We start from the raw sequence: 26,124 nt of genomic DNA, 5'->3' as shown, positions 1-26,124 counted from the left end.
GTGCTTTTCTACATACACGACCACGAGAAGGTTACCATATTCTCAGACTTTGGACACATCGTTGGACACGTATGCACAAGGTGTCAACCAACAAAATGCATCAACAATCGAAATCTTGAACCCTTTTTACCCATGCACCCTCAGACCTGCGCGTGCCCCGGTTCCTTTATTCAAAGAAAACATGGCCTTCCTCGACGTTGCCATGCGAGAACAACGCACACAAAGTCCTGTCTACGACTTTCGAGACGAAGAACGCACATCTGCTTCCCAGTTTCCACCTGTACCACATTTCTCTGACGAGGATGTTCCTCCTGCACCCCTCGACCATTCGAGTCCTCGTTATGAGATCGGCATACGGATAGAGCCTGTCGCGCTCGTTACGCAAGAATGCATCACGCTCACTTCAGCCATGCGCAAGCACGCCCGTTGGGCTCAGAGCTCAGTCTCTGCAATTCTGGGAGGCAGTGTCCAACCCACTTCTCTACAGGTCCCCGAACAGACCGTACCACGTCCCAATAGCTCGAGAGGAAGTACGCCTAGGATTGACCCGGTCGGCGGAAAGAGCACCATAGGCCCAACTGTCTCAGATGACGAGTCAACGCTTGCCAGCAGATGGGGTCTCAGGACGAAGAAAGTGAAACCTGTTCAGGACAATCCGCTGCTCTCAGCTTTTGCAAAGCTCAGACGGGATCTAGCTAATTGTCGCGATGTCTCCAAGTTCGACGCTCCCGCTCTGCTGCATCCTTTTCTTCAGGTCATTCGCAGCTCCTCTACCAGTGCCACAATCACTAGTCTGGCTGTAATGTCCATTACCAAGTTTCTCAACTACAATCTGATCACCATTCACAGTCCGCGAATAGCCCCTGCTATGCATTTGCTGAGTGCTGCCATCACACACTGCCGTTTCGAAGCTAGTGATACAGCAGCTGATGAGGTTGTGCTGCTAAGAATACTGCGTCTGATGGAGCTGGCCATATCACGACCAGAGGGATTACTTCTTGGTGACGAGAGTGTCTGTGAGATGATGAGCACCGGCCTAAGCATGTGTTGTCAGACTCGATTATCCGAAGTCTTGAGGAGAAGTGCAGAAATGGCAATGGTAACCATGTGCCAGATTGTCTTTGGGCGGCTTGCTGAGCTGAAGATCGAGGACCCGCCCGTACAGCCTTCTGGTCGAAGTCGCTCGAATACGACAAGATCAATGGTACCACCGGTGGACGAGATGAAAATTCAGCCGCCTTTGATGGGAAGTGTTATGGGCAATGGCCGGGAGCCGCGACCAAGCACTGACAACCGTGCAAGCTACGAATCAAACCAGGAGATTTCCGGTGGTGAGGGCCAAGCATCAGCTGAGAAGGATGCTCCTCGTCAAGCTCAAATTGAAGAGGACGACGAGTCTACACCCTACGCTCTACCTAGCATTCGGGAATTGTTCAGAGTTCTGATAGACTTGCTCGATCCTCACAATAGGCAGCATACCAATGCCATGCGAATAATGGCTCTACGCATTCTTGATGTTGCCCTGGAGGTTGCTGGTCCCTTCATTGCCGCACAGCCGACCCTGGCCGTTCTTGTTGAGGACGATCTTTGTCGCCACCTTTTCCAACTTGTTCGCTCTGAGGATATGGTACTTCTGAACAGCTCTTTGAGAGTGGCCGGCACGCTCTTGACGACGTGTCGTAAATTGCTCAAGCTCCAGCAAGAGCTCTATCTATCTTACCTCATAGCGTGCCTGCACATCAAAGTCGAAATACCTTTGGAGCCGGGCATCGACTCTGCACTGTATGAAGGCGTGCCACAAGCACCAAAATTAGTCAAACCGGCACCCTCGCAGCCGAGTAGTGGCCGCGCCACCCCAGTGCCTGTGAAAGACCGCCGACAATTAGGTCTCGAAGGTGGGCAACGCCGACCAGAAGCTCGGGAGGCTATGGTTGAAGCCATTGGTACTCTAATAAGGATGCCAGTTTTCATGGCAGAGTTGTTTGTTAATTACGACTGTGACGTCGACAGGCAGGATCTGTGCGAAGACATGGTTGGCTTACTTGCTCGAAACGCCTTTCCTGATGCCGCAACTTGGAGCACAACCAACGTTCCACCCTTGTGCTTAGATTCTCTGCTCACATTCATCCAGTTCCTAACAGATGGAATAAGCCAAGCACAACCCGAAGATGCAGCAGAGAGGATAGCTCAATTACGAAGACAAAGGCGACGTAAGAAGATCATTAAGAGTGGCTCGACCAAGTTCAACGACAACCCAAAAGGTGGCGTTGCATTCCTGGTCAGTAATGGAATCATAGACAATCCCGATGACCCTGTACAACTAGCAAAATTTCTCAAAAGCACGACACATCTATCCAAAAAAGTTCTTGGAGATTTCATAACCAAAAAGACGAACGAGGAACTGCTGAAAGCGTTTATTGGTTTGTTTGACTTTGATGGAAAACGTATAGACGAAGCACTACGAGAGCTTCTCACTTCCTTCCGACTACCTGGTGAATCGGCACTTATAGAACGTATAGTGAACGTCTTTGTCGAGAAGTTCCTGAACAGCTCTATTTCAGACAGCATTGCCGATCAGGATGCTGGATTTGTCCTGACTTACGCCATAATAATGCTCAATACTGATCTGTATAATCCTAATGTGAAGAAATCGCAAAAAAGAATGACGGTGGAGGATTTTGCACGAAACCTTCGTGGCGTGAATGCAGGCAAAGATTTCGACCAGGACTATCTGCAAGACATTTATGACGCCATTAACCAGAACGAAATTATCCTTCCTGAGGAGCACGATAACAAAAACGCCTTCGATCATGCTTGGAAGACAATGCTGCTCAATACCCAGAACGCTGGACAGCTTGAGTTGTGCAACACTAACGCTTTCGACGCCGAGATGTTCAGCGCAACATGGAAACCTATTGTCGCTACGTTGTGTTACGTTTTCATGTCTGCAACTGACGATGCTGTGTACTCGCGAGTCGTCTCAGGTTTTGACCAATGTGCTCAGCTTGCTGCGAAGTACGGCGCAACAGAAGCATTTGATAGGATCATCTACAGTCTGAGCCAGATCAGCGGCCTTGCCACCGAGATACCGCTGAGCACATCACTAAATACAGAAGTCCAAGTTGGCAAAAAGAAGGTAATGGTCAGTGAATTGGCTGTACGGCTGGGTCGCGATTATCGGGCGCAATTGTCGACCATAGTGCTGCTTCGATCGTTGCAGGGCTTCGAGATTGCGGTTGGCGAGACATGGGTGTACGTCGTACGCATTTTGCGGAATCTCTTCGTGAATGCGCTCATTACAATGCCTGTACAGTCCGACAACAAGCTTTCCGATTTAGGTCCTATACCATTACAGCCTCCGGCTAAAGTGATCGATAAAGATGGCAAGCTTGCCGAAACTGGAATTTTCTCGACCTTCACATCATATTTGTCTAGCTATGCAGCAGATGAACCGCCTGAACCATCAGAAGAAGAGCTGGAGAACACACTCAGTAGTGTTGACTGTGTTGCAGCTTGCAGAGTCGAGGACTTATTGACCAATCTGCTTACTCTACCAAGTGAGCAACTCGAAAAGCTGGTTAATGCCCTGCTTTCCGAGATGCCTGATGCCCCTTCACCTGTGGTTGTTGTCAAGCCTGATGTTCGACCAGCTCCTGTCACGGCACGAGTCAATGGTACTAGGACTGCCAAGCATGGACCGGATTACGACGCCGGAGCTGTGTTTCTCCTGGAATTGGCAACACGGCTTGTCCTACGAGATAATGATACCATCGCGACTGCTGGCGAAGCACTAACTAATGCTTTGCAATCTGCTGTACGTAATGCGTCCAATATCCATCCACTAGCTGCATCACGGATTGTACAATACCTGCTTGAACTTCTGCGGCATAGCTTCGAGCACGACTTCATGAGAGCCCCTGTAGTGCTTCATGCCATCTCCAGTTTTAATGATATGCTACTTGATCAGACAGCCACAGCTGTGGTGAAAGGGTTAACACTGTGTGTTGGACAGCCAGGTCCTTTGCGTGCCGACGCCATCGCATCTCCTGACTTCTGGTCTATCCTCCAACGACTTCATCAGCACAAGACAGAAGCAGATAATGTTCTCGCTATACTGGAGAAGCTTACGGAAGATTCATCGCCTACTCAGTCAAGCTCGCCAACATTCAGAGGCATTACACCTGACTCGTATACTCCTGCTCTTACACTTGCTACCTCCTTTGCCACAGCCGCCTCTATGCCTGGCTCAATCATCGAACAACGTCGCGATCTGGCTCATAGACGTGGCCAGAAGCCCAGACCACCTAGACCCGAAGATGCAGCGATTGTTCAACGTGCGCTGAAGGCCATTACTGTCTTGTATGCACTGGGTGGCCTGGCACCGCAATTGATTAAGCAGAGCGCTTTGGAACGTGGTGAAGCGTGGAAAGAGTATTGGGGCGCCATATTCAGAGGACTCGCGGGTGTTGACGGAATCGCTATGAGTGCCTGTCGTGAAGTCAGAAACCGTGGTGTTTCCGTACTGCTACGAATATTGCTCTCCGACGACCTAGTGCAGCCCGAAGATCTAAACACCTCGGAACAGGTTGAAAGCGATGAGGTCGAAGATGATGACAAGTCAAAAAGCACTACACAGCAAGTCAACAACGAATGGACAGCAATCTTCAGCGAAGTCCTCTTTCCACTTGTTGCTCGTCTGCTCAAACCCGAAGTTCACAAGGCCGACCCAGTCGGCATGGGCGAAACACGAGTAGTAATGGTCACAGTCCTCTGCAAAGCCTTCTTGAAATACTTCGACCAACTAGCGAAAATACCAAGCCGGACCATTGAGTCAGCTCCTTCTACACAAGATGGACCAGACACAACAGACGAGAAACCCTCGGCCCAACAGTCAAGAACAAAGCAGGAATTCGTACTCGTCAGAGCATGGGCAGGAACGCTAGAACTCCTAGACCGCCTCATGAACGCCAGTGTCGGCACCAAGGAAGGCGAAGCACTCGAAGAAGCTGTCGCCGAAGGCGTGAAGAACGTCCTACTTGTCCTCGGCGATGCGGGGCTGCTTGTGCGAGCTGGTGATTCGAATTTGAAAGTGCATGATGATGAGGACGAGATGCAGGCTCAACTGTGGAGGGAGACGAAGCACCGGGTCGAGGTCCTTTTGCCAGGGTTGATGGAGGAGATATTTCCTGAACCGAAGGCGTCGTCGATGCCCCTGCCCGCGTCTGCGCCTGTTCCTGATGGAGCTGCTGGAGATGAGAAAGGGACGATGGCGTGACAGGCAGGGGTGCGGGTATAGCTATGATTAGGTGATTGAGATAATTAATCCCTTGTTGGAGCGTACGTTAGTACGATGACACCTGTATTGAATCGTACCGTATCGGACTGCGACGACATCAACAACAAGTCACGACGCAGAGTGAATGTATCGCTTTGATTCTTCTATCAACTGATCACTTGACCGCATTGAGTTCTCTCTCCCTCCCTAGCCCAAATCCTCATCCTCATCATCATCAAGCTCCTTCGCCCAGTCCGCAGCCGATGCAAACGTAGGCAATGCCTTGAGTTTCTTCTTCCTTTCGCGGCCTTCTCTCTTCTGCAATGTCTTCTTGCTCGGCTTCTTGGTGGCCTTGGCCTCATTCTCAGAACTAAGGCCGCCAAAGTCAGAGTCATCGTCCTCGTCTTCGTCTAGTGCTTTAGCTGCGCCAGTATCTATGAGTTGTTCGTCGTCGTCGGAATCGTCGAAGATGCCGGCTTCGATGTCTACGCTTCCTTCTTCGTTGGAGTCGTTGTCTTGGAGTTGCATGGCGGTATCAATGTCTGCTTCTTCTTCGTCATCTTCGTCATCGTCCATCATCTCGTCCTCAAAGCCATCCATGTCCGAGAACTCATCGTCTTCATCTGCGCCCAGACCCTCCAGATCAGGAGCATTATTGAGCATGGCTTGCCATACTTCGTCTTCGTTGTCATCGCTTGCAACAGTGCCGTCCTCCTCGAGCTCGGCCCTCTTCTTCGCCGCTTTCTTGACCTGTTTGTTAGCGGATTTACCGAGAGTCTTGAAATACTGGTGGAAGAAGACGTCTTCGGCGGGGATGTCTTCTTCCTTCTTGGCGAGGAATTCTGCTGAGTTGACAGGTAACAAGTTGCGGCTTCTTGCGCTTGTGGCGCCAACGAGTACGGCCTTTGAGTCTTCGTGCGCCATGGGTTGCATGATGCTTGAACCGCGGAGTTTGGGTGTGTCGGATAACTTGGCGTTTTTGTAGACGAAGCGGTCGAGGAAGTGGACTAGGGTGTGGATTGAGAGGTCTGGTTTGCCTGGAAGGGGTTTGCGGTCGAGGATGTGGTCGGCGCTGACGGTAATGGAGGGGTGGTAGTGAGCGAGGTAGGGTATGACGTCCCAGAGGCAGGATCTGTCTGCATTTGCGTAGGCAGGGTCACGTTTCACTGCGTCGTAAATGATAGTGTCGTTCGTGGTAGTGGTACTTGAAGCTTGTGGTGGTGGTTCGGCATCAGCGTCTCGAAAGACCTCTTCGTCATCTTCGTGTTCTTCGGGCTGATCGAGCATTGCCGTCAAGGAAGGGAATGTCTTCTCCAGATCTTTCAACAGGAAGAATGCAGCACATACGAAAGAGGGATCTTGCAGAGACAAGATTTGTAAGATTCGCTTAGCGAAAGCTTTGACGCGTTTCTGATTTAGATCTGCTTTGAGTGAGCGATGGAGAAGATTGAGGTAGAGCTGCTGCTTCGAGGACGCTAGTAGACGTGGATCAAGGAGCGACTCGTAAAGCACTCTGTAAAAACGATCTGTTGAAGCAGATGTGGCGGCAGTGAGTTGTTGGATGAGCAGCATCGCCTGAATACTGGTATTGAAGTTGGCCGAGTGAGTAATTTGGAACAGAGTCTCGACTTGTTCGTTGAAACGTTTGTGATCTGCTCCAGCATATGGGTAAGCTCGATTGACTCCAGTCAAGACAGCAGATATTAGCTTTTCACGTAAATCGTTCTCCTGCTCACCATCAGCCAAAGCCTCCGCTTGCTCTCGCTGTCTTTTGTGAGTGCTTGAAACTTTGACAGGCTTCTTTTGTTCTTCGCCAGGTTTTAGAAGTAATTTGAAGAGACCAAAATATATGTCCAAGAGTTTGATGGCGATTCTCTCCTCGTTCACACTAAGAGCAGTCTGGTTCAAGGTCACAGCTGCGTAGTAGCGTGCATGAGTGGACTGGTTTGGTTTGAAGATAAAGTCAGTGTCGATGGCAGAGATGACCACATCCTTCATCGCTGGATGAGCTGCCAGTAGCTGCATGATGAGATATGAAGCTTGTGAAGCTATCTTTTTGACAGGGTCTCCAAGCTTGTTTAGCAGCAGCCTCAACAGATTAGATTCCTGCTCAGGTTTCTCCTTCAAGAGCTCGTAGACATAACTTGTGGCTCTTGTCTTTGCAAACTCGATCTCGTCATTACACCAGGTCTCTAGGACTTTCAGTACCTCAAAATACTGCTCTTTGAGCCAGTCTTCGAAAGCCCAGACAATTAGATGAGCCTCCTTGAGTCCGTTAGGCAACGGCTCACCCGACTGCCAGGATTTCATCTGCCCCAAAATCGCGATCAGGCCGGGCTGAGTGGAGAAGGTGTAGAGCCGTCGATCGCTTGGTAGCATAGAGCCCTGTGCGAACAAGTCCTTCAGAGCTCTGAGCACGTCGACGGCTTGGGAGCGGCTCCTCTTCCTTGCTAGATTGAGCAGAGTCTCGAACGCTCTCATGTTGTGTAGGGGTGACTCCTGCACTGCCAGAGTCAGAGCTGAAATTTTGTCTGACAAAGTGCCAGATGAAATGACAGTATTGTAAAAGGACTGAGAAGACGACGATGCATGACTGCCCTTGAAGGCCTCATTCTCTACCTGCAAAAGAGAACGTGCATGGGATCGCAGCCGGTCAATCGATTGGGTCGACACATCGAATTTTGGTTTCTGCGACTCGTCGATCTCAGGTATTTCGATCATGAACCAGTCTGGCCGTGGTGTGCAGTGAAGTTTTATTTTCTTGCCCTTTTGCTGCTGGATTTCTGTGGCGGCACTTTTGAACTTGATGCTGTCATCTTCTTTATGGTCAGCCTGTGAACGAGCAGAGGTCTTGTCACCATTGACCTTGGAAGCAGTATCCTCTTCACTGTCAGCCTCATTCTCACTGTCCGCGTATGTATCCCGCACGAGCGCAATCTCTTTCAGTATATTTGCCATTCCAGATTCTAACGTCTTGCCCTTCTTCGAGTCTGGTTGTGCTGTACTTTTTGGTTGCGATTCGAGGCCTTCGAGCTCAGAGTCTGACTGAATACCATCGATGAGATCCAAATCTTCCTGTGTACCACCAAGCTCAGCGACAATGGCTTTCAAGTCCACTTCGTCTTTGCCCTTGACGGGTCCGGTAGCGTCTTGAGCTTTCTTGCTCGTCTTTGAAATGGGCTGGCCTGGAGGTTTCTCGTTTTTAACCTCGCCGTCACGACCCCTCTTCTTCCCGCGAACGTTGTCTGTTGCTAAATTCTTTTTCGTGTCTTCTGCTGACTCCGACTTCTTAGACTTTACCTTGGTCCTGCTCTCAGACTTCTTCAGATTACCTTCGATTTTCTGGCGCAAGTTCTCGAATTTCGAGTCTTCAGCCATTTTCGCTCAGATTTGCTATCCGCGACTAGCTGAGACACTTCTGTACAACTCAGCTAAGCCACTGCCGCTTCTTGGGCAATTTTGCCGCTGTCAGTATTGCTGCGTGCTGAGGCTTAAAACAAATACGAGTTCCTGATCATGTTCCAAAAATTTAGGACCTCGGAGATAACATGGATTTTAGATAGGCACTGGCACGCGTTTGTCAGGGATGATCGGCGCTTGACAGACGCGTGAGCTCCGGGGATTCGAGGGTGTGTGCTTCAGTACTCATCACCTGCACTTTATGCTTCACGTTGAATACTTCATTCAGAGTCTCCGTTAGAAACCTTTGGTCCAGCACGCTCCGAAGTGCGCAATGCTAATATTTCTGACACATCGATGCGATTTAGCTTAGGGAAGCCTACCTCCTCGAAGGTCCTACTATCTCTGAAGCAGGATGTCTACAGCTTCAGTGCCACACGAAGATATGCATCGACAAGCCTTCAGATAGCGTCACGTCAGCTGAGAAGTGCTTTTTGGATACCACAAGCTAGTCTGACTGACAATATCGATGGCTCAGTCGATGCTGGTCAGCTACTAATTAGAGCTGGTTATATACGCCAAGCCTACTCTGGCATCTTCCATATGCTACCTTTGGGTCTGAGGGTTCAGTCCAAGATCGAAGCTTTGGTTGACAAGCACATGCAATCGTTGCAAGCATCAAAGGTTTCACTTTCTTCTATTACTTCGCAGAAATTGTGGGAACGAACTGGTCGCCTCCATACAGGTTCCGAATTCTTCAAGTTCAGAGATCGTAAAGATGGCCAGTGGTTGCTGGCACCTACCCACGAGGAAGAGATTACCTCTCTGGTCAGAGATGTGATACACGCGCCAAGCCATCTCCCTATTCGGTTGTATCAGATCACGCGCAAATACAGGGACGAGAAGCGACCACGAGGAGGTTTGCTTCGAGGGCGCGAGTTCATAATGAAGGACCTCTACACCTTCGACAAGACTGAAACCGAGGCGCACGCTACCTACGTGCAAGTGCGACAGGCGTACAGCAATTTGTTTGACGAGCTCAAGTTACCATATGTCGAAGCCCGAGCAGATTCTGGTAACATGGGAGGTAATCTGAGTCATGAATTTCATTTTCCCAGCAACCTGGGTGAAGACGATATCATCACTTGCTCTGAATGCGATTACGCTAAGAATGAAGAATTTGTGCCTACTTTTACGACGACTACCGAAGCTATTAACGTATCATCCAGTCCTGCGTGTTCATCGTCTATCGGTGACCTGCAACAGATGCACTCGGAATGCTTCATCAGCAAGGGTAGAACATCGCTTGTGAAAGCATATGCACAGAGCGAAGAGTCTACACAAGCTCAGTCACTAAATCCATTTGCAATCAAGGAAGCAATGGGCTCATATACAGAAATTGACACAGGAGTCGAAGATGCAACAACTCTCTTCAAATCTCGTCTGGGCGAGAAGAACGGTCTGGTGGTCTACTACCTCTTTGATCAAGTAGTGTCTCAGGAGGCAGCACGCGCAACCGTACAAGCAGACTCAGAGTGGTTGCAGAAGCATAATCTTAAGGCGACTATGGTCAAAATTGATGATTCGACCACACTTCAAAGTCATCTGCTGAAAAGGCACACTGGTGACCCCTGTCCAGCATGCGCTTCCGCTGGTCGAAGTGGAGCGCTGGTTGTCACGAAGGCCATCGAGGTAGGTCATACTTTCCATCTGGGCGAACGATATAGCTCCAAGCTAGATTTAATTGTTCCTGCTTCAGGTCAGCATGGTTCAAACAGCACGGCAGAATATGTAACAATGGGTTGCCACGGCATAGGTGTTTCCCGACTCATTGCTGCAGTTGCTTCTGCACTGTCAGACAAGACTGGACTCATTTGGCCTCGTGCCATTGCTCCTTTCGAAGTGCTCGTTGTGGTCAACAAGGAAAACAAAACCTCTGCAGATACTCTACCTATCGGACACCAGATCTACGACGACTTATCGACGCATCAGGAGATGCCAGCCGACGTCCTAATTGACGACAGAACGGACGTGAATTTTGGGTGGAAGCTCAAAGATGCTGATCTGATTGGTTACCCGGTCGTGGTAATTATTGGCAAGGGGTGGCTTAAGAAGAAACTGGTTGAGATCCAATGCAGGCGTTTACAGGTGAAGGAGGAGGTTCCTTTAGCCGAGGCTGCTGATCGCGTTCGACAGCTTCTTCAGCAGCTGTAACTGTACATACTCTTGATCTGCTTCGTCTTGTTATCAACATTTCTGTAATGATCAATGTTGACTCGAAATGTTTGCTTTTCGGAACGAGCCCAAGTTGATACATGTAGCTGTTGCTCTTGAATGGTCACACGAAAAGCATATGCAGGGGCATTATAGTCCTAATAGTTAAGCTTATCTTGGCACTGCTGGAAGCCTGTAGCGGCTCGGCCAGGCACTTCGTCGGCGGCTGAAACCTTAGTCTCAGGTGCTGTGTTTTGGCGACAATGTTGGTGGGGGTTTTGCTACCGGCGTGTCAAAAGTTTGACACAATAAGACCTGATTCACACTCAGACCGAATTGATGGAAAGCTTCTACAAGTCGCTGGAACCGAGTATGGGATCTGGTTCGCACAGCACTTCACAGTTTGCTGAAGAGATGATCTCAACCTGAACGAAAGCGCAAACCATCTCTACAATATACGTCCAATTCCTCTGGTGCAAGCACTCATTGTCAACATGGACAGCCGAGGACTACCAGCATGGGCAGCGTACTTGCTCCTTGCGCCCATCATCGTGTTGGGCATGTGGCATCTCAACAGCGCATTAATCCCACCTCCACCTCCGCCGGCGCAACTTAGACAGAAACGTATCGTCCTTCTTATTGCGCATCCTGACGACGAGTCCATGTTCTTCTCTCCAACCCTGACCCGTCTCACCGATCCTGCACTAGGGAACCACGTCAAGATATTATGCCTGTCGTCAGGAAATGCTGATGGGCTGGGAGAAACCAGGAAGAAAGAGCTCGAGGTAGCCGCAAGCAAGCTCGGCCTGCGTAAACGAGAAGACGTCTTTGTCATGGATGAGCCGTCACGGTTCAAGGATGGCATGAAAGAACGATGGGATGACAAGGAGATCGCCAAGGTGCTGGCCCAAGCCTTTGCGCCAGACGCTCAGCTCCCAGAGGCAGGCGAGAAGACGCAAAAGAGGCAGAAGAGCAAGGACAAAAACGGTCCAAGGGCGACGATCGATGCACTCATTACTTTCGACAGGCACGGAATTTCTTCTCATCCTAACCACATTGCCCTCTACCACGGTGCAAAGACCTTCCTTACAACCCTTATGCGCGATCATTCTGGCTATTCTTGTCCTATCACACTTTACACCCTTCAGTCAATCAACATACTCCGGAAATACAGCTTTGTCCTCGATGTACTGCCGACATATTTTACTGGTATAGTCAGCGATGTGGTAGCTGGTGCAACCGGAAAGAGGAAACCGGCGAAAAAAGGCATAAGCAAAGGCAACAAGGGTGATCGCGTATTGTTTGTGAGTGATATAACGAGATATCTAAAAGGACGGGACGCCATGGTGAATGCACACAAGAGTCAGATGGTGTGGTTCCGGCATGGTTGGATCTCAATCGGTAGATATATGGTTGTGAACGACCTGAAGAGGGAGGATGTGTAATAAGGTATTCCGTACTACTACAATCGCATTTGCGAAGCCGCAACTGACACTCAGTTCGTGACCACGACTCGCTGTATTTTGACCCTGGAGTGAGGCCACCAGAGATTGGCTTCATACTGTATTGCTTTCTAGATGCATGCATTTGGGGCTTGCTCCTCTTCAAGCGACGCGCAATCAGAGTTCAGATTGCGAGCTGTTAACAATGATAAGAAGCTGATAATTCTGCCACCCTGCACGCTTCAGGCTGAGTGCCTAAACTAGCAGTCTAGTTGCAGATTTCTTCAGTAAGAGTCTAGATTCTTACTACGTATTCAGCTCGACCGAGACTGGCGGGCGAGCTCATGGGGATCGCTTAAGCTGAGCCAGGTCTTCTCCATCAGATCAATATTTAGGTGGCTCGAAAATAACGTGGATCACGCTGCCCTCAAAGAGCCATGTTTCCCCTGTATACATGCCATCGGAGCACCATCCGCTCTGACAAGGAGAGCAAGCCAACGACGAAGCGATCATGGCTGACCCCCTGAGCGTCCTAGTGATGGTCAATGCATCCATGGGCATTGCAAGATCACTCATTCATACGATTAAGGAGCTCTACGAAATTGCTGAACAATACGAGACAGCTGCTCTTGGTATAAGAACTGTCGCTACACAATGCACTAGCTTCCGCATAGCCATTGAGCGCATTCATAAGTGGCTCGTCAAGCAGAGTGAGGAAAATAGACACGATTTGGACGAAGATTTTTGGCAAGCCTTGAAAAGTAACCTTGATACAGGTAACATGGTTATTGAAGATCTCAACAGGAGAATACACTCTTTCAGGAAGAGTCCAGCCAAGTTCTGGACAAGAACCAAATATCTCTGGAATCATGTTGTTATCTCAGAATTGCAGTCGCAGATCCAGGGTTTAATGTCTGCCTTGGGGCTTCTGATCAATGTGATTGATCTGTAAGTGCTGAATCTCTCGGCAAGATCTAAAACTGACAGGACCAGACCAGTAAACGGAACAAGGCGAACTTTAAGCAGAGCACAGAGCACGAAGCTAAATGGTCTGACCAGATCTGCTCGCATCCGTGTTGAAGAGCAACGAAGCAGGCAACTAGCAGCGGCTCGCAATTCTGATGGGCTAGAGAATGACCTGCAAGCACAATCAGAGCATTCAGACACGGCTCTAGTAGCAGCTCTTCGCCAACCATCTCAAGCAGAATTTGCTCCGCCGCCATACCACATTAATAACGAATTCCCAACACACGTCGAAGAGAAGCCTCCGTCAAGAATGAGAGAGGCCACGCCAGAGGTCGCACAAGACCACACGTCTCTGAGTTTCCTGACACAGGTGAAATCACACGGTGACTTGCCTGACAAGAAGACTTTGAAGCGTCCCACATGGAAGAATTTCATGAAGCGTTCGAACAAGTCAGAACCACCAAGGAGCATGTCGGATCCAATAGAACAACAAACAATTCCAGAAATCGAGACTAAACACACAAGCACGGTTCTAGAAAACACAGAATCCATGCCTCAGCATCGAGTTGGGCAGTCTCTTTCTGATACGAAGGCTATGCCTGCAAAGGATGAAAACTTCGATCTTCTGAATGCGCTGGCTGGGATGTCTGTGGAAGACTCGCATTCGGCATTTAATCCACTTTCACAGACACAATCTAATCCCACAGTGAACAGCCATCCTCACGCAAGTCCTGTCGAGCTTCCCGAAGTAGAGTCACCCGACACAATGACAGCCACACATCGTGTCCTATCGAACAACAACCCTTATCTAGCTATGCGACTTACCGCACGCTCGAGATCAGACTTTGGTGCATCGACCTCAGTCCACACGGAACAACGAGATGAAGTAGACCAGTTCAGCCGCACACGTCCTTCGCACAGTATAGCAAGTCCCCCTCTTTCGGATTCACTGTCGCAAACTCCCTCATGTCAACTAGGAGAGCGATTATCGAGTTTCGGCAGATCCAGTCACATCAGCCTGTCACCACAACGCGCTGTAGAGCAGTCATGGCAAACAATCGCCATCACCAATAGGACGACAAGGCTGAAAGTCAAATTTGAGAAAGAATTGTTTTCCAACAAAATGTCTGCATCGGCTGCTCGAGCACTTGGTGTGGATAATTCCATCATCATATGGGAGGGTGTCCCATTAACTAATTTGACCATGTTGTATACTGTCTCTGATGGAACAGCGGTCGAGGATACTATCGTCAATGGAGAGGAAGTGGAGTTTGAGGTCATGAATGAACATGAGAGCAGAGTGCCGGAGCTGTACCTGGGTCAGGGCGTTGCGCATTTTGTAAACCTTATGGAAGGTGGAGATTTCATCTACTGGAATCCTGGAGCTGTACCGAAGAATCTGAGAAGCGTGAATCGACTGAGGTCGTACAGGAGGTTCGAGCTAGTGAGGTGATATAGCAGCCCAATGGGTGGGCAATCTGCCATGCCACATATCGTCAAATAGCTCGCTGGCAATCCGAATGTGCTGCTGTTTCCCCCAGAAACGCGCAAGGGCGAAAAATACTACCAATTCATCCCTTTGCAGGAACAACCTGACGAACACACTTTCGAAAACTGCCCTCCTGACCCTCACCAGCCGTCCAAATCACCATATTTCCCACATCCCCAAGCAGACCTAAGCTAGAATCCACTCCCCGATCCCGAATCCATACACTCACATCCTCCAACCGACCCCTATGCCTCGCGGTAACCCTCAAATCCCAAGTCTGCACCACACTTTCGACATCACCATCCTCACCAACCACAGACACTACCGTAAACACACTCATCCTCTTAACAACCAGCACCTCAATCCTCCTCATCCGATCCACCCGCCACGCATCCTCCACAATCGGCCCGTCAAACCTCTCCGTATCCCGCGCAAATCTCACCACCATCTCATCTAGCACCCCTCCTTCTAACTCCTCCCACGTCCCCTCGACGCGAAAATTCGCACTCCGACCACAGTAATCCAGTTCCAGCACTTTTAGCGCAGGCAACAAGTCCCACGGTATCCTGTTCGTGAACAGCGGAGGCGCGAAGAAAGTTAGGCGCTGGACGTGGTCGAGGGCCCAGGCTATACGGCCTGGAGAGACGGATTTGAGACGTGTGAGGGTGCGCCATTGGGTGGCGGAGGTGCGGAAGTGCAGGGCATGAGTGAAGGCGCGGCGCTCGAGGAGGAGGGTGAGGGTGCGGAAGTAGGTGGATGTTAGGGAGAGGGTGTGGGTTATGGAGGGGAAGGAGCTGGTAGGGGAGGTGGTGTCGAGGCCGCGGTGGACGATTTCGAGGGACCAGGGTGGGTAGAGGTGGGAGAGGATTGAGAGGAGGATTTCGGTGGGGAGGTGGGTGAGTGTGAGTTGTTGTTGTTGTTTGGGAAGTGAGTGGTGTGCTTGTGTCATTGTTGCAGGCTGTTGTTGTTGGCGGCTCTATGTGTATATATGTAGGCTATGTATTGTAACGGCAATTCGAGGTCGTTTGTACTCATAGGAAGAGGCATGTAGGTCAAGAACAGCTATCAGCTCAGTGTATATTGGTAGATTATTGCTCGAAGGAAAGTCAGCGAAGACTTCCCGCAGCACACCAGAGACGGTAACAAGTACCTCGAGCATCCTGCTTCACGCGTCATGAGCGTGGTAGAGACACGCTTTAGTGCCGTGGGTCTATCATTACGAACAAGTGCCGGTACTCAATTCCCCGCAACCACCGAGGATACGCGATCCTGGTCGATTCGAGCTCACGTGGCACAGCAGCACGAACGAATGTACTACCGGGCCGAGTAGAGACTCAAGGAATGTCTGACCCTGATGATATATGGCAACACATTTCCTGTGGCCTGTCATTGCTGAATGCTCGGATTCAAGGATCGCGAAGATGGACTCTCTGCTCTACAAAATGAATACAATCGCCTGTCCTATGACAACAGCTTCACAAGACGGAACGTGGGTGCAGTAAGGAACTCTCATGACTGAGCACATATGTAGCTTTCTGCCACGAAACCTCGTGTTGTCCGACAAGATGGTGAAAGTGACCAAACATTCTATCACGCCTGAAATGGACGGAGCTATAGCTGATGTTACTTGCGTATATTATGCATAGATACTCGATTAGTATCAGCATCCTTCTTCCAAATACCGCGGTTACATCTGAAAGTCCTGTCGAGTATCTCGCGCACATTGTTTCGTTTCTTCGTTATGACGAGCGATCCACCTAATGGTGCGTCGGTCAGAAAACTCTAATTGAACACTTTCTCAGGTATCTAACGGGCTTGGGTACTCTGTCATTGCACTGGACAGTAGTAATTGGAACCGGGTCGCATAGCTGCTTCGATACTCGAAGGTACTTGCCTTTACACTGGCACAGCTGCCAGATCGTCATCTCTACAGCACAGCTTACTTGAACAGCGGACTACTACCTATGCACTCCGAATTCAGGACCTATTGTTGACCTTGACGTTCTGTATCGCCACATAACAAGCTCACGTTTTCTACGACAACCAATCGTCTCATCAGCACAAGCAGACCTCATCACACAAACTGCGTATCTGAGATCGTCCTGACTCGGCAATCCCACCCACAAAGCATGACATTCGCAAACCTCAAAGCCAAACTCAAAGAAGAGTTCGAAAAGTCCAAGCGCATCCACAAGGACTATGGTAGCATGCAAATACCAACCACACGCGGAGGAACCGGTAACATCCAAGCTGGAGCCGGGCCGATGAGTTCAGGCGATCAGCCTCGGGAAGTAGCGGCGACTCCTGACGAAATCTTGGCTAGAAAGGGTTCAGACAGTGCTTCGGGTTCAACGAGGCATGATCAGAGATGAGAAGGAAGGAGGCGCTGCGGTGACAATGATTGATTGTTTTCGAAGCTGGCTGGTTGTGGAGCCGGAGTTGTGGTAGAAGACACTTCGTGTGTTAGTACGAGGCTATACAAGGTGAAACCATAGATCCAATCGCGATGAATCTTGTAGCTCGACGTAGTTCTTACTACTGTTTGTATGCACTGGGCTTTGGCTTGACCGCTTATATGGTGTAACGCCCGTAGACCAACGTACTGGGTCAGACATGTAAGGCTGAGCAGCATATCCAACACTCCACGAGAAGGCCGTCATCCTGGCACCTACCGCGCCGACTCGTGCAGATTGGTGTACCTGTGTACAGGATCAGCTCCAGTACTCTCGTCCTCCGCCATCTGGATGTCTCCGTTGTTGCCGTTCTGTGATTGGGAATCAGCCGGCGCATCCCACAGATCAATGCCCATATCAGCTGGGAGATCTATTCCCTTGTCTCGAGCCAGATCCTCTGCCCACACCCTCGTCTGCAATATCCTGTGTATCGTGCTATGATCAGACCTGCCCTGACTCCTCAATATAGCAGCGTTAACGTCTCGTGCCACCTCGATCTTCAAGCTAGGATCAATGAGATCACCTAGTGGTCCAAAAGCACTTATCTGCTCATTGTGTGTTTGGGATTTGGATTGCCATGCCTCTTTTGGGATTATCAACAACGCCATGGCTCGTTCCAAGTCGGATTTGTACTTCTCGCTTTGAGGTGTATATGGGGCAAGATTCTGTTGCGCAAAAGTCACGGCAGTTCCGAACAATTGTGGTTTCTCGTTTTCTGGTCCGTCAAACATCTTCTTGATGAGCTCGATCAGCTGGAGACGAAGGAGGGCGAAATGTAAACTCTTGTTACCGTCTAATAGCTACAAACTTGGTCAGCCAAAAGTACTTGTGCTGAGTACTTTGAGAGAGTTGTAGTGTTTCTCTATCAGACTGAGGACTGAAGGTGTTTGCTATCATCAAAACTCCGAAGAGCTATGAGTGGTGCATGAAAAACCAATATCATCATGTAGGAGAATTTTCAGAAGTGAGTGCTCGACATACCTGAGGATCAATGTCGTTGATATCTTCTATGGCACTTTGCAAGTCGCCTCGAAATATTGCATCGCGTATGCTGACTCTTTCTGTCATGAGATCGTTCTCGTCCTTGACCTCAAGACTTGCTTCTTCGGCGAAACGAGCGGCCGCGGCTGGGTATCCTTCTTGTATCAGGAAATTCATGACCAGCAAATTGACGTCCCTATACAGTGTCTTAGCATGTGTCTACGCCAGAACTGTTGAACAGTTGGAACTGCTTTTTTGTAATCAGAAAGCAAAAAAATAAAAGGTTTTCAGCAAGTACTGTCTCAGAGAGATTCCCATTTGCAAAGTGCATCCTTTGGAGGTTCGGGGATAGTCATAATGGTGGCACATACTGCTTCGGTATATTGATGGTTTCCATCGTTCGTTCAAAGAGACTCCGTGAAGGAGACGCGGAACTCGCTGCTAGGGAGGCCTGCCGTTTGAATTAGCACAACGTAAGATAGTGAAGACTTCAAATATACCATGGTAAGACGAAGCTAAAGCTAGGTGCGTTTGCAAAGATAGTGTAAACCAACATATGATATATGTAGCTTACTACACCAGCAAGCCTCTGGAAATATAGCAAGATATTCGAGGACGTTGAAGCTGCTGCTACAGAAATTGAGTGAATTGTACAGGTAGGACCAATTCCGAAGCGGAAACTGAAGCGAGCGTCGGTAAGACTTGGCACAGCTGGGTAGCTTCAGTAACCTCTTTAACCCACGATCAGAAGAAAAGCACTTCGACACGTCTATGCCTTACGAGGTCTGCTCAGATGTTGTGGACTCCTGTGAAGAATTTGGTGAAAAACAAGCCGAGAGCTGCATCGCAACGACGATGGAACGTTGTATCGCATAGAGCAAATGAAATCTGGATAAAACTGAGATTTTCTTGCCACTGGTACTGAAAGAACCTCCCTAATTTGCAGACAGTATCGAACGACGAAAACCCACGCATTACCAATTCTGACTCCTTCAGAATGTAAACGATAACAAAGTCGTGCAACAAGAGCTTTAACCTTACCCTTCCAAACGTAGCAACCTCGAAAGACAAAAACGTCCTAGACTCCCAGCACACGATCAACCTCCAGCCTAGTTGCTAGCCTTTGCCGTCGTCGCATAAGCCTTCTTGATCTGCTCGCACACAGCCTGCGTGACTTCCTTTGTGTTTGCAGTACCGCCCAGATCTCTTGTAACAAGACCACTCTCACAGACTTTCTCCGTACACTCCAGCAGAGTCTCAGCAGCGTTATGTTCGCCCAGCCATTTTAGCATCTCAGCTGCTGTCCAAAAAGTCGCCACGGGATTTGCGACACCCTTGCCTGTTATATCGAACGCTGAACCATGAATTGGCTCAAACATGCTGGGGTTCTTCCGAGTAGGGTCCAGATTAGAGGTAGGCGCAATACCGATAGATCCCGCAAGAGCAGCCGCAAGATCAGACAGAATATCAGCGTGCAGATTCGTGGCGACGATCGTGTCGAGCGATTTTGGTTGAAGCACCATTCGGCAAGTCATCGCGTCCACCAGCATTTTCTCTACCGTGACGTCTGAGAAGTCCTTGGCAACTTCGCTTGCTACTTCGTCCCACATGACCATTCCGTTCCGTTGAGCATTGCTCTTTGTCACGACTGTGATATGTTTTCGAGGTCTGCTCTGTGCTATTTCGAAGGCAAACCGTATGAGTCGCTCGACTGCGTGTCTGGTGAAGATGGAGACTTCTGTGGCGACTTCCCACGGCATGCCTTTGTGTGATCTTCCGCCTTGTCCGGCATACTCACCTTCGCTGTTCTCCCGAATGATCACCCAGTCGAGATCTCCACTGGTTGCATTCCGCAAAGGTGACTGGGTGCCTCGTAAGATCTTCGTAGGCCGTACATTAGCGTACTGTTGAAAAGGCTGGCAGATTGCTAGGCGAAGTCCCCACAGTGAGATATGGTCAGGGACATCTTGGAGTTTGTCAGTGCTGGAAGACACTCGTACGATGGACGAGACTTACCTGGTGCTCCTACTGCCCCAAAGAGGATGGCATCGTGCTTCCTTAACTGGTCAAGCCCACCATCTGGAATATATTTGCCGGTCTGCTTGTATGTTTCAGAAGACCAGTCGTAATCTTCAAAAGTCAAGTCGAACGTGCCATCAGCAGCTGCGACAGTTTTCAACACCTCAACGCCGGCTGAGATAACTTCCGGCCCTATACCATCAGCAGGTATGCAAGCGATGCTGTGTGTTCGGCGATCTGATACAGCCATTGGAGACATCTTGTAAACGCAATATATGTGAGGAGCACTAGGCAACTTTCTTGCTTCCTATAGTAATCTCTGTAAGGATCAAGAATAGATTGAGAAGGAGAGAAAGAAATATTTCAAGAAGAATTCTACAACTACTTATACCATATTACTGCTCAAAGTGCTGGACACGGTCGGGACTCGATGTTGCTATAATCCGCTTGAACGATTTCCCGGCACTGGTTGATTGGTAAAGGTATTATCTAGATCCATCAGGAAAAGGATTTTGGTTTACTCAATTACGAGAGCACTTCGAAAAGAGACAGGCTTAAACAATAGGAAACACGAAAGCATGACGAGCGCCCGAGATAACAGATGCTCAGATGGTAGATGTCGTCGGCGGAATGTGATTCTTGGCTTCTCTCGGCTACAGCATCCCGATCTGGCCTCGTTCCTCCGGTTGACTTGCATGCTTAGCATCGTGGCAAGCAGGGTCCTGCAAGACTGTAGTGAGAAGATTGACACTAGTAACCGGCAACTGAGACGATAATATGCTAACCAAATCGCAAATACACGGAAGTGTGGACATGGGAGTGAAGCGAACGATATTATTGTCCCACTAAGAGTCTTGTATCGCTGCTTAGCCCATCCTCCACAGCGTTTATTGCTCGCGGCGCGTACCAAGTTTAAACAACGATCCTATGTATTGTCTTCTGCGAACGACGATAGCCCTAATAGAGATACTGACAATGATTCAATTATATCTTCTTTGCTAAAACAATGTGCTCTAATCCACAGCTAGGTGCGCTACCGATGCTGCAAAACATTGCACAACAAGATTTTGGCATATTCACTATGCCTTTGCAGGTGTAGGTCGAGATCTGCCCCCTCGATGGCCGCGTCGAACAGAAGAGGATTGTCGTGGATGATTGCGAGGATTGATGTTGGTTGTAGTGGTTGGTTTGATGGGAAGATCCCTTCTCACACTCTTCTCGCTACCGGGCGCTCGAACAATAGCAAACTGCGGCTTTGTTGTTCTTTCTTCTCTCCAAGGTGACCCCATGAACATAAATGCACTTTGAGCATCAGGTGGTGTTGGTGCGATTCGACCAGGAATAGCTCGTGGCCAGGATATTGCAGGCGCATCGTTCGGGAAGTACAATATAGGTAGAGACCCTGCCTCGCGGTCTTCGAACAAATCCTCCTCGTCCTCAACATCCTTGCTTGTGAATTTAGAACCATCCGTGGTAGTGGCTGAAGAGCTTCGAGGAAGTGAAACAGCGGCTGACCTGGTTGGCATGACATCTAATGGTTCCTTAGTCGCAGAAGCGACAGCCAAGACAGGTTGAGCTTGTCCTGAGAATTGAGCGGCCTGGTTTGCGTCAGATTGTTTTCTGTGGTTGTTTCCAAGTAATCCATTAAATCGCTCTTGCCATGATGGATTCTTTACAATTGGTTGTGAGACGGCTCTCAGAGGAGCAGCTGGTTTTGGTGGTGGCATTGACACTCTTGCAGCCCACGTCATAGGTTGGGAAGTTGGAGCAGGCATAACGGGTTGAGGTGATGTTTCAGGTGCAATAGTAACGGCAGGTGCGGGCGGTGTTGGAGGTGTGGCAGGTGGGAGCTTGACGACTGCCTTTTCTGGTGGAAGTCGAATTATTGGAATTGGTGAGAAGTTTTCGTAGGCGGGGTGAGAACTACCTGAATATTCTGCAGGTGGGGGTGAAGGTGTCCGTGAAACTTCAATGTGAGTGTAAGTGACAGCACGTGGTTGTTGTGCAGGCACTCCATTCACTTGAGTCGGGAAAAAGCGCGACCCGCGATTTGTTTGTGAGCCAATTACTGACGGTGGCATCGACCCAACTGCACCAAACATATTTGGAGGCGACATGCTGCTTTGAGTGATGGAAGTAATGTGTCGTTGATCGGGTTGTGCTCCAAGTTGGACTTGCTTAAAGGTTTCGTCGAAGTTATAGTTTGCTTGTGGTCGTACTCCATTACGCTTTTCATCCTCTCTTTTAGCAGCCACCTCACGTTGGTATTGCTCATACTCGTTGCGCTCTTGTACCCTAGCGACATTGCCAAAATTGTTCCAACCCGCGATGGCAGCACTCGATGGTGCAGCGCCATTTCCGTTGACTAGAGCAGTAGACTGTAGCGGACTAGAATGGTACTGCACTGGCGGTCCGATTGGCACTGGCGGTCTTACTGGTAGCATCGAATCGATTTCACTATTCATGGCAAGTGGTAACGGTTCTGGTGAGGTCATGTTTTGTAACGCCTGCGATCGTGTTTCCGGAACATGTTGGTTGGCGTGTGCAAGTTGTGGTGATTGACCCACGGTGGGTGTCCTTCCATTCATCCATCCCTGGCCGGTCGAAGACGCCCTAGAGGAGAGATCTTGAGGCGCATACCCAGCTAGAGTCTGATCGAAGGTGCCATTCCCGAGTGCTTTGTTGTGTGGAGCACCCCACAAGTTTCCACTTTGTGGTGAGCGATGGTCATTGCGAACCCAGTTCATTCGAACTTCTGCAACTGGTCGATTGGCCCGGGGAATTGGTTCTGGTACTGGAGACATTGCGGCCGGGACATGGTCCGCATCATCTTCAGACCTCACTCCATTTGTGCTAGCAGCAGGAGGCTCAGGTGAAACCTCGTCTACAGCAGGCTGAAGGGTTTGCACGTTGGCCAACGGCTTTGCGTTCGGCTGTTGTGCGGTAGGAGAGATGTTCTTCTTGAGGCTATCAAGAGGATGGACCTTCATCATACCATACTGCTGTGGCTCACCAGTGGCAGTAGGCTGCGGTGGTTTCGGAGGGGAGGGCACTGTTCGTTCTGGCACTAGCCTTTCCTTTGTTGCAACACCAGAAGCTTTGTCATTCTCAACAGACTTGGCATTGGCCTCCGCTTCTGCTTTCGCCTTGGCATCTTGCTCGGCTTTGAGAGTCTTTGGATCAGGTCCTAGCGAGGCTAGTTTCTGGCGAATTCTTTCCTGTTTCTCAGCTTCTTGGCGTGCCTCATCCTCGAGTCGACGTCTCCTAGCAAGCTCTGCCTGCTCTTTCATGAGTCGTCTTTGTTGTGCTCGTTGAGCTTCCAACTCTGCATCTGTCTGACCTGGACCGGACATATAATCTCCACCTCTCGCTTGAAAAGCTGGCGTTGCAGGTTGGGAAGGTTTTGGTACAGTGGGACTTTCTGTTCCCTCGGCGATAGCAGAATCACCAATCGATACAGGAGTTTCGCCAGACTTGATGGACATCCTACGAGCCATCTGCGCAGCCTCTCCAGACAAAGTAGAGGAGGCACGTCTTCGTATTACATCGAAGCTAGTTCTGTGAGTCTGGAAAGCAGGAGACGGCTCAGGAGCAGACGGATCAGCTTGACCGGGTCTCTGCAGGAGGGCTGGTGGACGAAAGCCTTGATCGTTGCGGGACATGCGCCGACTCTTTTCAGGAACAGACTCATAGCGGCCGGAATTGGGCATGAACAATTGGGGTTGTGTCAAGTCCCGACCTGAACGATTGAAGTCATCTGCAGAGATTTCTCGAGCTGGGCGAGCCAAAGCGTGAGGCGGTCCTGCAGAATAGGGTACTGGGTGAGAAGACATAACTGGCAACGGCATGATTTCAACCGGAGAAGCCTTTTCCACGGGAGGAAGTTTTGCCCATGGTGATTTCGCGGGTACAGGTGCAGGGGTATTAGAAGAGGATGTATTGGACTTGTCGTTCGAGCCTTTGAGCTGTTGAGCTACCTTCTGTGCTTGTTGTTGAGTTTCTGCTCTTGCTCCAAGCTTCAGCACGGTCGCATTAGGTCCGATAGAAGTAGAGAAGGTCGCCGAGGGTTTCGTCTCAAGTATTGGTCTGGGGGCTTCTGCTGCAGGCGTTGAGGGTTTGGAGGTTGTAGCGGATTTGGTTGCTGGGGCTTGGTCAGGATGCACAGTGCTCTTGGTGCCGTCATTCCATTCAATAGTATCTGGAGCCCAATCATCTTCGTCGTCGTCGTCGATGTCAGCCCATTTTGCTTCTTTCCCATCTTCATCTGCCTGGAGTCTAGACGTTAGATGAATACCATATTGTTGTTTGAGCTCTTCGTCCGTCAGATTTTTGGTGCTTGGCTGGGGTGTAATTCTGTTCTTATTCCAGACCTGCATCGGATCGGGAGCAGCGGATTTGAAAGGCTTGGGTTTCTGGGATAGAGAAGCTGTGGTCTTTGCGACTAAACGAGGACGGCCAGCGAGAGTCGGTTGTGGTGCAGGAGCGGTCGAGAGCGTAGCTGAAGACGTGTCAATCGAGTCGCGTCACAATTGCGAGCGAGAGCATACCTTTATCGGCTTGCGCCTTTGCCACGTTTGCGGCTATGACCTTTGGTACATTGTATTTAGCGAAGCTCACAGGCTTTGCAGTAGCAAACTTCTTCACAGGCCGGGCATCGGTTGACTTTGCCTCCCCATCGGCGCGACTAGTGTCTGTGTCAGACCGAGCGGTGCTGTCTTCCAAAACCTGGTCATCTTGGGCAGAAAGATTCGAGTTGAGGTGTACACCATTCTCCTTCACTTCAGCAACTTCCCTTCCGTCTCCTGAAAGGGATGTGGGTTGAGATGTGGTCACAGGGACGTCGGAAGGCAAGACGTCGCCAACCGACTGAGAATGATTCACCACATCCTGGCTACTCAGCTCTGCCATAACAAACTTTTAAACTGTTCAGAGTGGATTATCAGCCTCTTGAGATTCAGTATGTACCTGTAAATCGACTGCGCGACGATGGAGATAACATACAGGTTAGGGTGCAGTTGCGGCCACGATGACGGATCGGTTAATGGGTTCGGAGTGGAGAAGGTGATATGGAAGGATGCAGCGCAGGCAGTCACGACCAAGCCTGCTCTTTGTATACTGCCAAGGGCTCTTTGGGCGTTTGATCTGGCTGCCCTCGACAACTCTGACTGATGGTGATACACACGTACAAGATGATAGTCGATCTGTGCCTGACTTAACCTGCACTACTGCGACAGGAGTCCGCACCTCTCGCGATCGAGTCACGAGGCCTTTTAGCCTGCCTTGGCGAGCCATACTGCATTTCGAGCCTGAAGCATCCATGTGTTACGCCACAGCATCACAATACAGTCAACACATCTTCACTAGACATCACTAGGCGCGAGTGCGACGATGAACGCCTCTCCTCTTTCTTGCAGCCGTCGTAGCCAGAAAGACCAATGTACTTTAAGTGTGACCTGAGATGTTTCGTATACGGACAAGACAGTCATAAAATGGGGGAAGTTAGCACAGACCATGTTTGCTGCTCAAGTTCGGCAAGGCTGTCAATCCTGACTCAGGGCATAGCATTTGGCGACAAACGACAAGTGTATTCGAACGATGCTCAGCACTACGAGCAACGGCTGGCTATGCGACCATCACACCATCGACATGCATGATATCTCATTCTCAGGTCACATGTCCGTGTGCTCTGTGAAAAGTTTGACGGGCGAGGCAAGGTCTGCAACAACATGTTGGCAATAGGACAAAGTTTTCATTTCCCCTGGCTCTCTTCTTCTTTTGAAGAAAGGTACCATACGTCTGAAGACTTAGTCCATATCTCAAACCCCTCGTGAGCTCAGCGCGACGATCGCAGAAAAGACTGTTGGATTTGCTCGGACGCTCCTGGAT

General features: G+C 49.8%; 9 protein-coding genes across 9 annotated transcripts; 4 read left to right on the top strand and 5 right to left on the bottom strand.

Annotated features, from left to right (window-relative positions):
- Positions 1–181: 181 nt before the first annotated feature.
- Positions 182–5,275, top strand: GEA2 (GDP/GTP exchange factor for ARF; the record flags this gene model as incomplete). Its single annotated transcript, XM_064897809.1, has 1 exon — positions 182–5,275. The coding sequence occupies one exon, from the start codon at positions 182–184 to the stop codon at positions 5,273–5,275; it is 5,094 nt and encodes a 1,697-aa protein (XP_064756759.1).
- A 207-nt stretch (positions 5,276–5,482) lies between these two features.
- Positions 5,483–8,653, bottom strand: MAK21 (RNA-binding ribosome biosynthesis protein mak21; the record flags this gene model as incomplete). Its single annotated transcript, XM_064897808.1, has 1 exon — positions 5,483–8,653. The coding sequence occupies one exon, from the start codon at positions 8,651–8,653 to the stop codon at positions 5,483–5,485; it is 3,171 nt and encodes a 1,056-aa protein (XP_064756758.1).
- Positions 8,654–9,277: 624 nt separating this feature from the next.
- On the top strand, positions 9,278–10,888 carry LTR64_003451 (uncharacterized protein; the record flags this gene model as incomplete). The annotated part of the gene is made up of 2 exons (XM_064897807.1): positions 9,278–10,433; positions 10,491–10,888. 2 exons carry the CDS (start codon positions 9,278–9,280, stop codon positions 10,886–10,888), a joined length of 1,554 nt encoding a protein of 517 aa, XP_064756757.1.
- A 494-nt stretch (positions 10,889–11,382) lies between these two features.
- On the top strand, positions 11,383–12,333 carry GPI12 (N-acetylglucosaminyl-phosphatidylinositol de-N-acetylase; the record flags this gene model as incomplete). The annotated part of the gene is made up of 1 exon (XM_064897806.1): positions 11,383–12,333. The coding sequence occupies one exon, from the start codon at positions 11,383–11,385 to the stop codon at positions 12,331–12,333; it is 951 nt and encodes a 316-aa protein (XP_064756756.1).
- A 508-nt stretch (positions 12,334–12,841) lies between these two features.
- On the top strand, positions 12,842–14,749 carry LTR64_003449 (uncharacterized protein; the record flags this gene model as incomplete). Its single annotated transcript, XM_064897805.1, has 2 exons — positions 12,842–13,278; positions 13,324–14,749. The coding sequence occupies 2 exons, from the start codon at positions 12,842–12,844 to the stop codon at positions 14,747–14,749; spliced, it is 1,863 nt and encodes a 620-aa protein (XP_064756755.1).
- Positions 14,750–14,867: 118 nt separating this feature from the next.
- LTR64_003448 (uncharacterized protein) lies at positions 14,868–15,734 on the bottom strand (the record flags this gene model as incomplete). The annotated part of the gene is made up of 1 exon (XM_064897804.1): positions 14,868–15,734. One exon carries the CDS (start codon positions 15,732–15,734, stop codon positions 14,868–14,870), a length of 867 nt encoding a protein of 288 aa, XP_064756754.1.
- Positions 15,735–17,453: 1,719 nt separating this feature from the next.
- LTR64_003447 (uncharacterized protein) lies at positions 17,454–18,396 on the bottom strand (the record flags this gene model as incomplete). Its single annotated transcript, XM_064897803.1, has 2 exons — positions 17,454–18,038; positions 18,220–18,396. 2 exons carry the CDS (start codon positions 18,394–18,396, stop codon positions 17,454–17,456), a joined length of 762 nt encoding a protein of 253 aa, XP_064756753.1.
- A 932-nt stretch (positions 18,397–19,328) lies between these two features.
- On the bottom strand, positions 19,329–20,497 carry LTR64_003446 (uncharacterized protein; the record flags this gene model as incomplete). Its single annotated transcript, XM_064897802.1, has 2 exons — positions 19,329–20,146; positions 20,236–20,497. 2 exons carry the CDS (start codon positions 20,495–20,497, stop codon positions 19,329–19,331), a joined length of 1,080 nt encoding a protein of 359 aa, XP_064756752.1.
- Positions 20,498–21,317: 820 nt separating this feature from the next.
- LTR64_003445 (uncharacterized protein) lies at positions 21,318–25,146 on the bottom strand (the record flags this gene model as incomplete). The annotated part of the gene is made up of 2 exons (XM_064897801.1): positions 21,318–24,736; positions 24,786–25,146. The coding sequence occupies 2 exons, from the start codon at positions 25,144–25,146 to the stop codon at positions 21,318–21,320; spliced, it is 3,780 nt and encodes a 1,259-aa protein (XP_064756751.1).
- Between the last annotated feature and the right edge of the window lie 978 nt (positions 25,147–26,124).

Source organism: Lithohypha guttulata, assembly GCF_036872675.1.
Source record: "Lithohypha guttulata strain CCFEE 5908 chromosome Unknown scaffold_2, whole genome shotgun sequence".
Taxonomy (NCBI): domain Eukaryota; kingdom Fungi; phylum Ascomycota; class Eurotiomycetes; order Chaetothyriales; family Trichomeriaceae; genus Lithohypha; species Lithohypha guttulata.
Note: the sequence above shows the minus strand (reverse complement) of the source record. Positions and strands in the feature narration are given on the sequence as shown.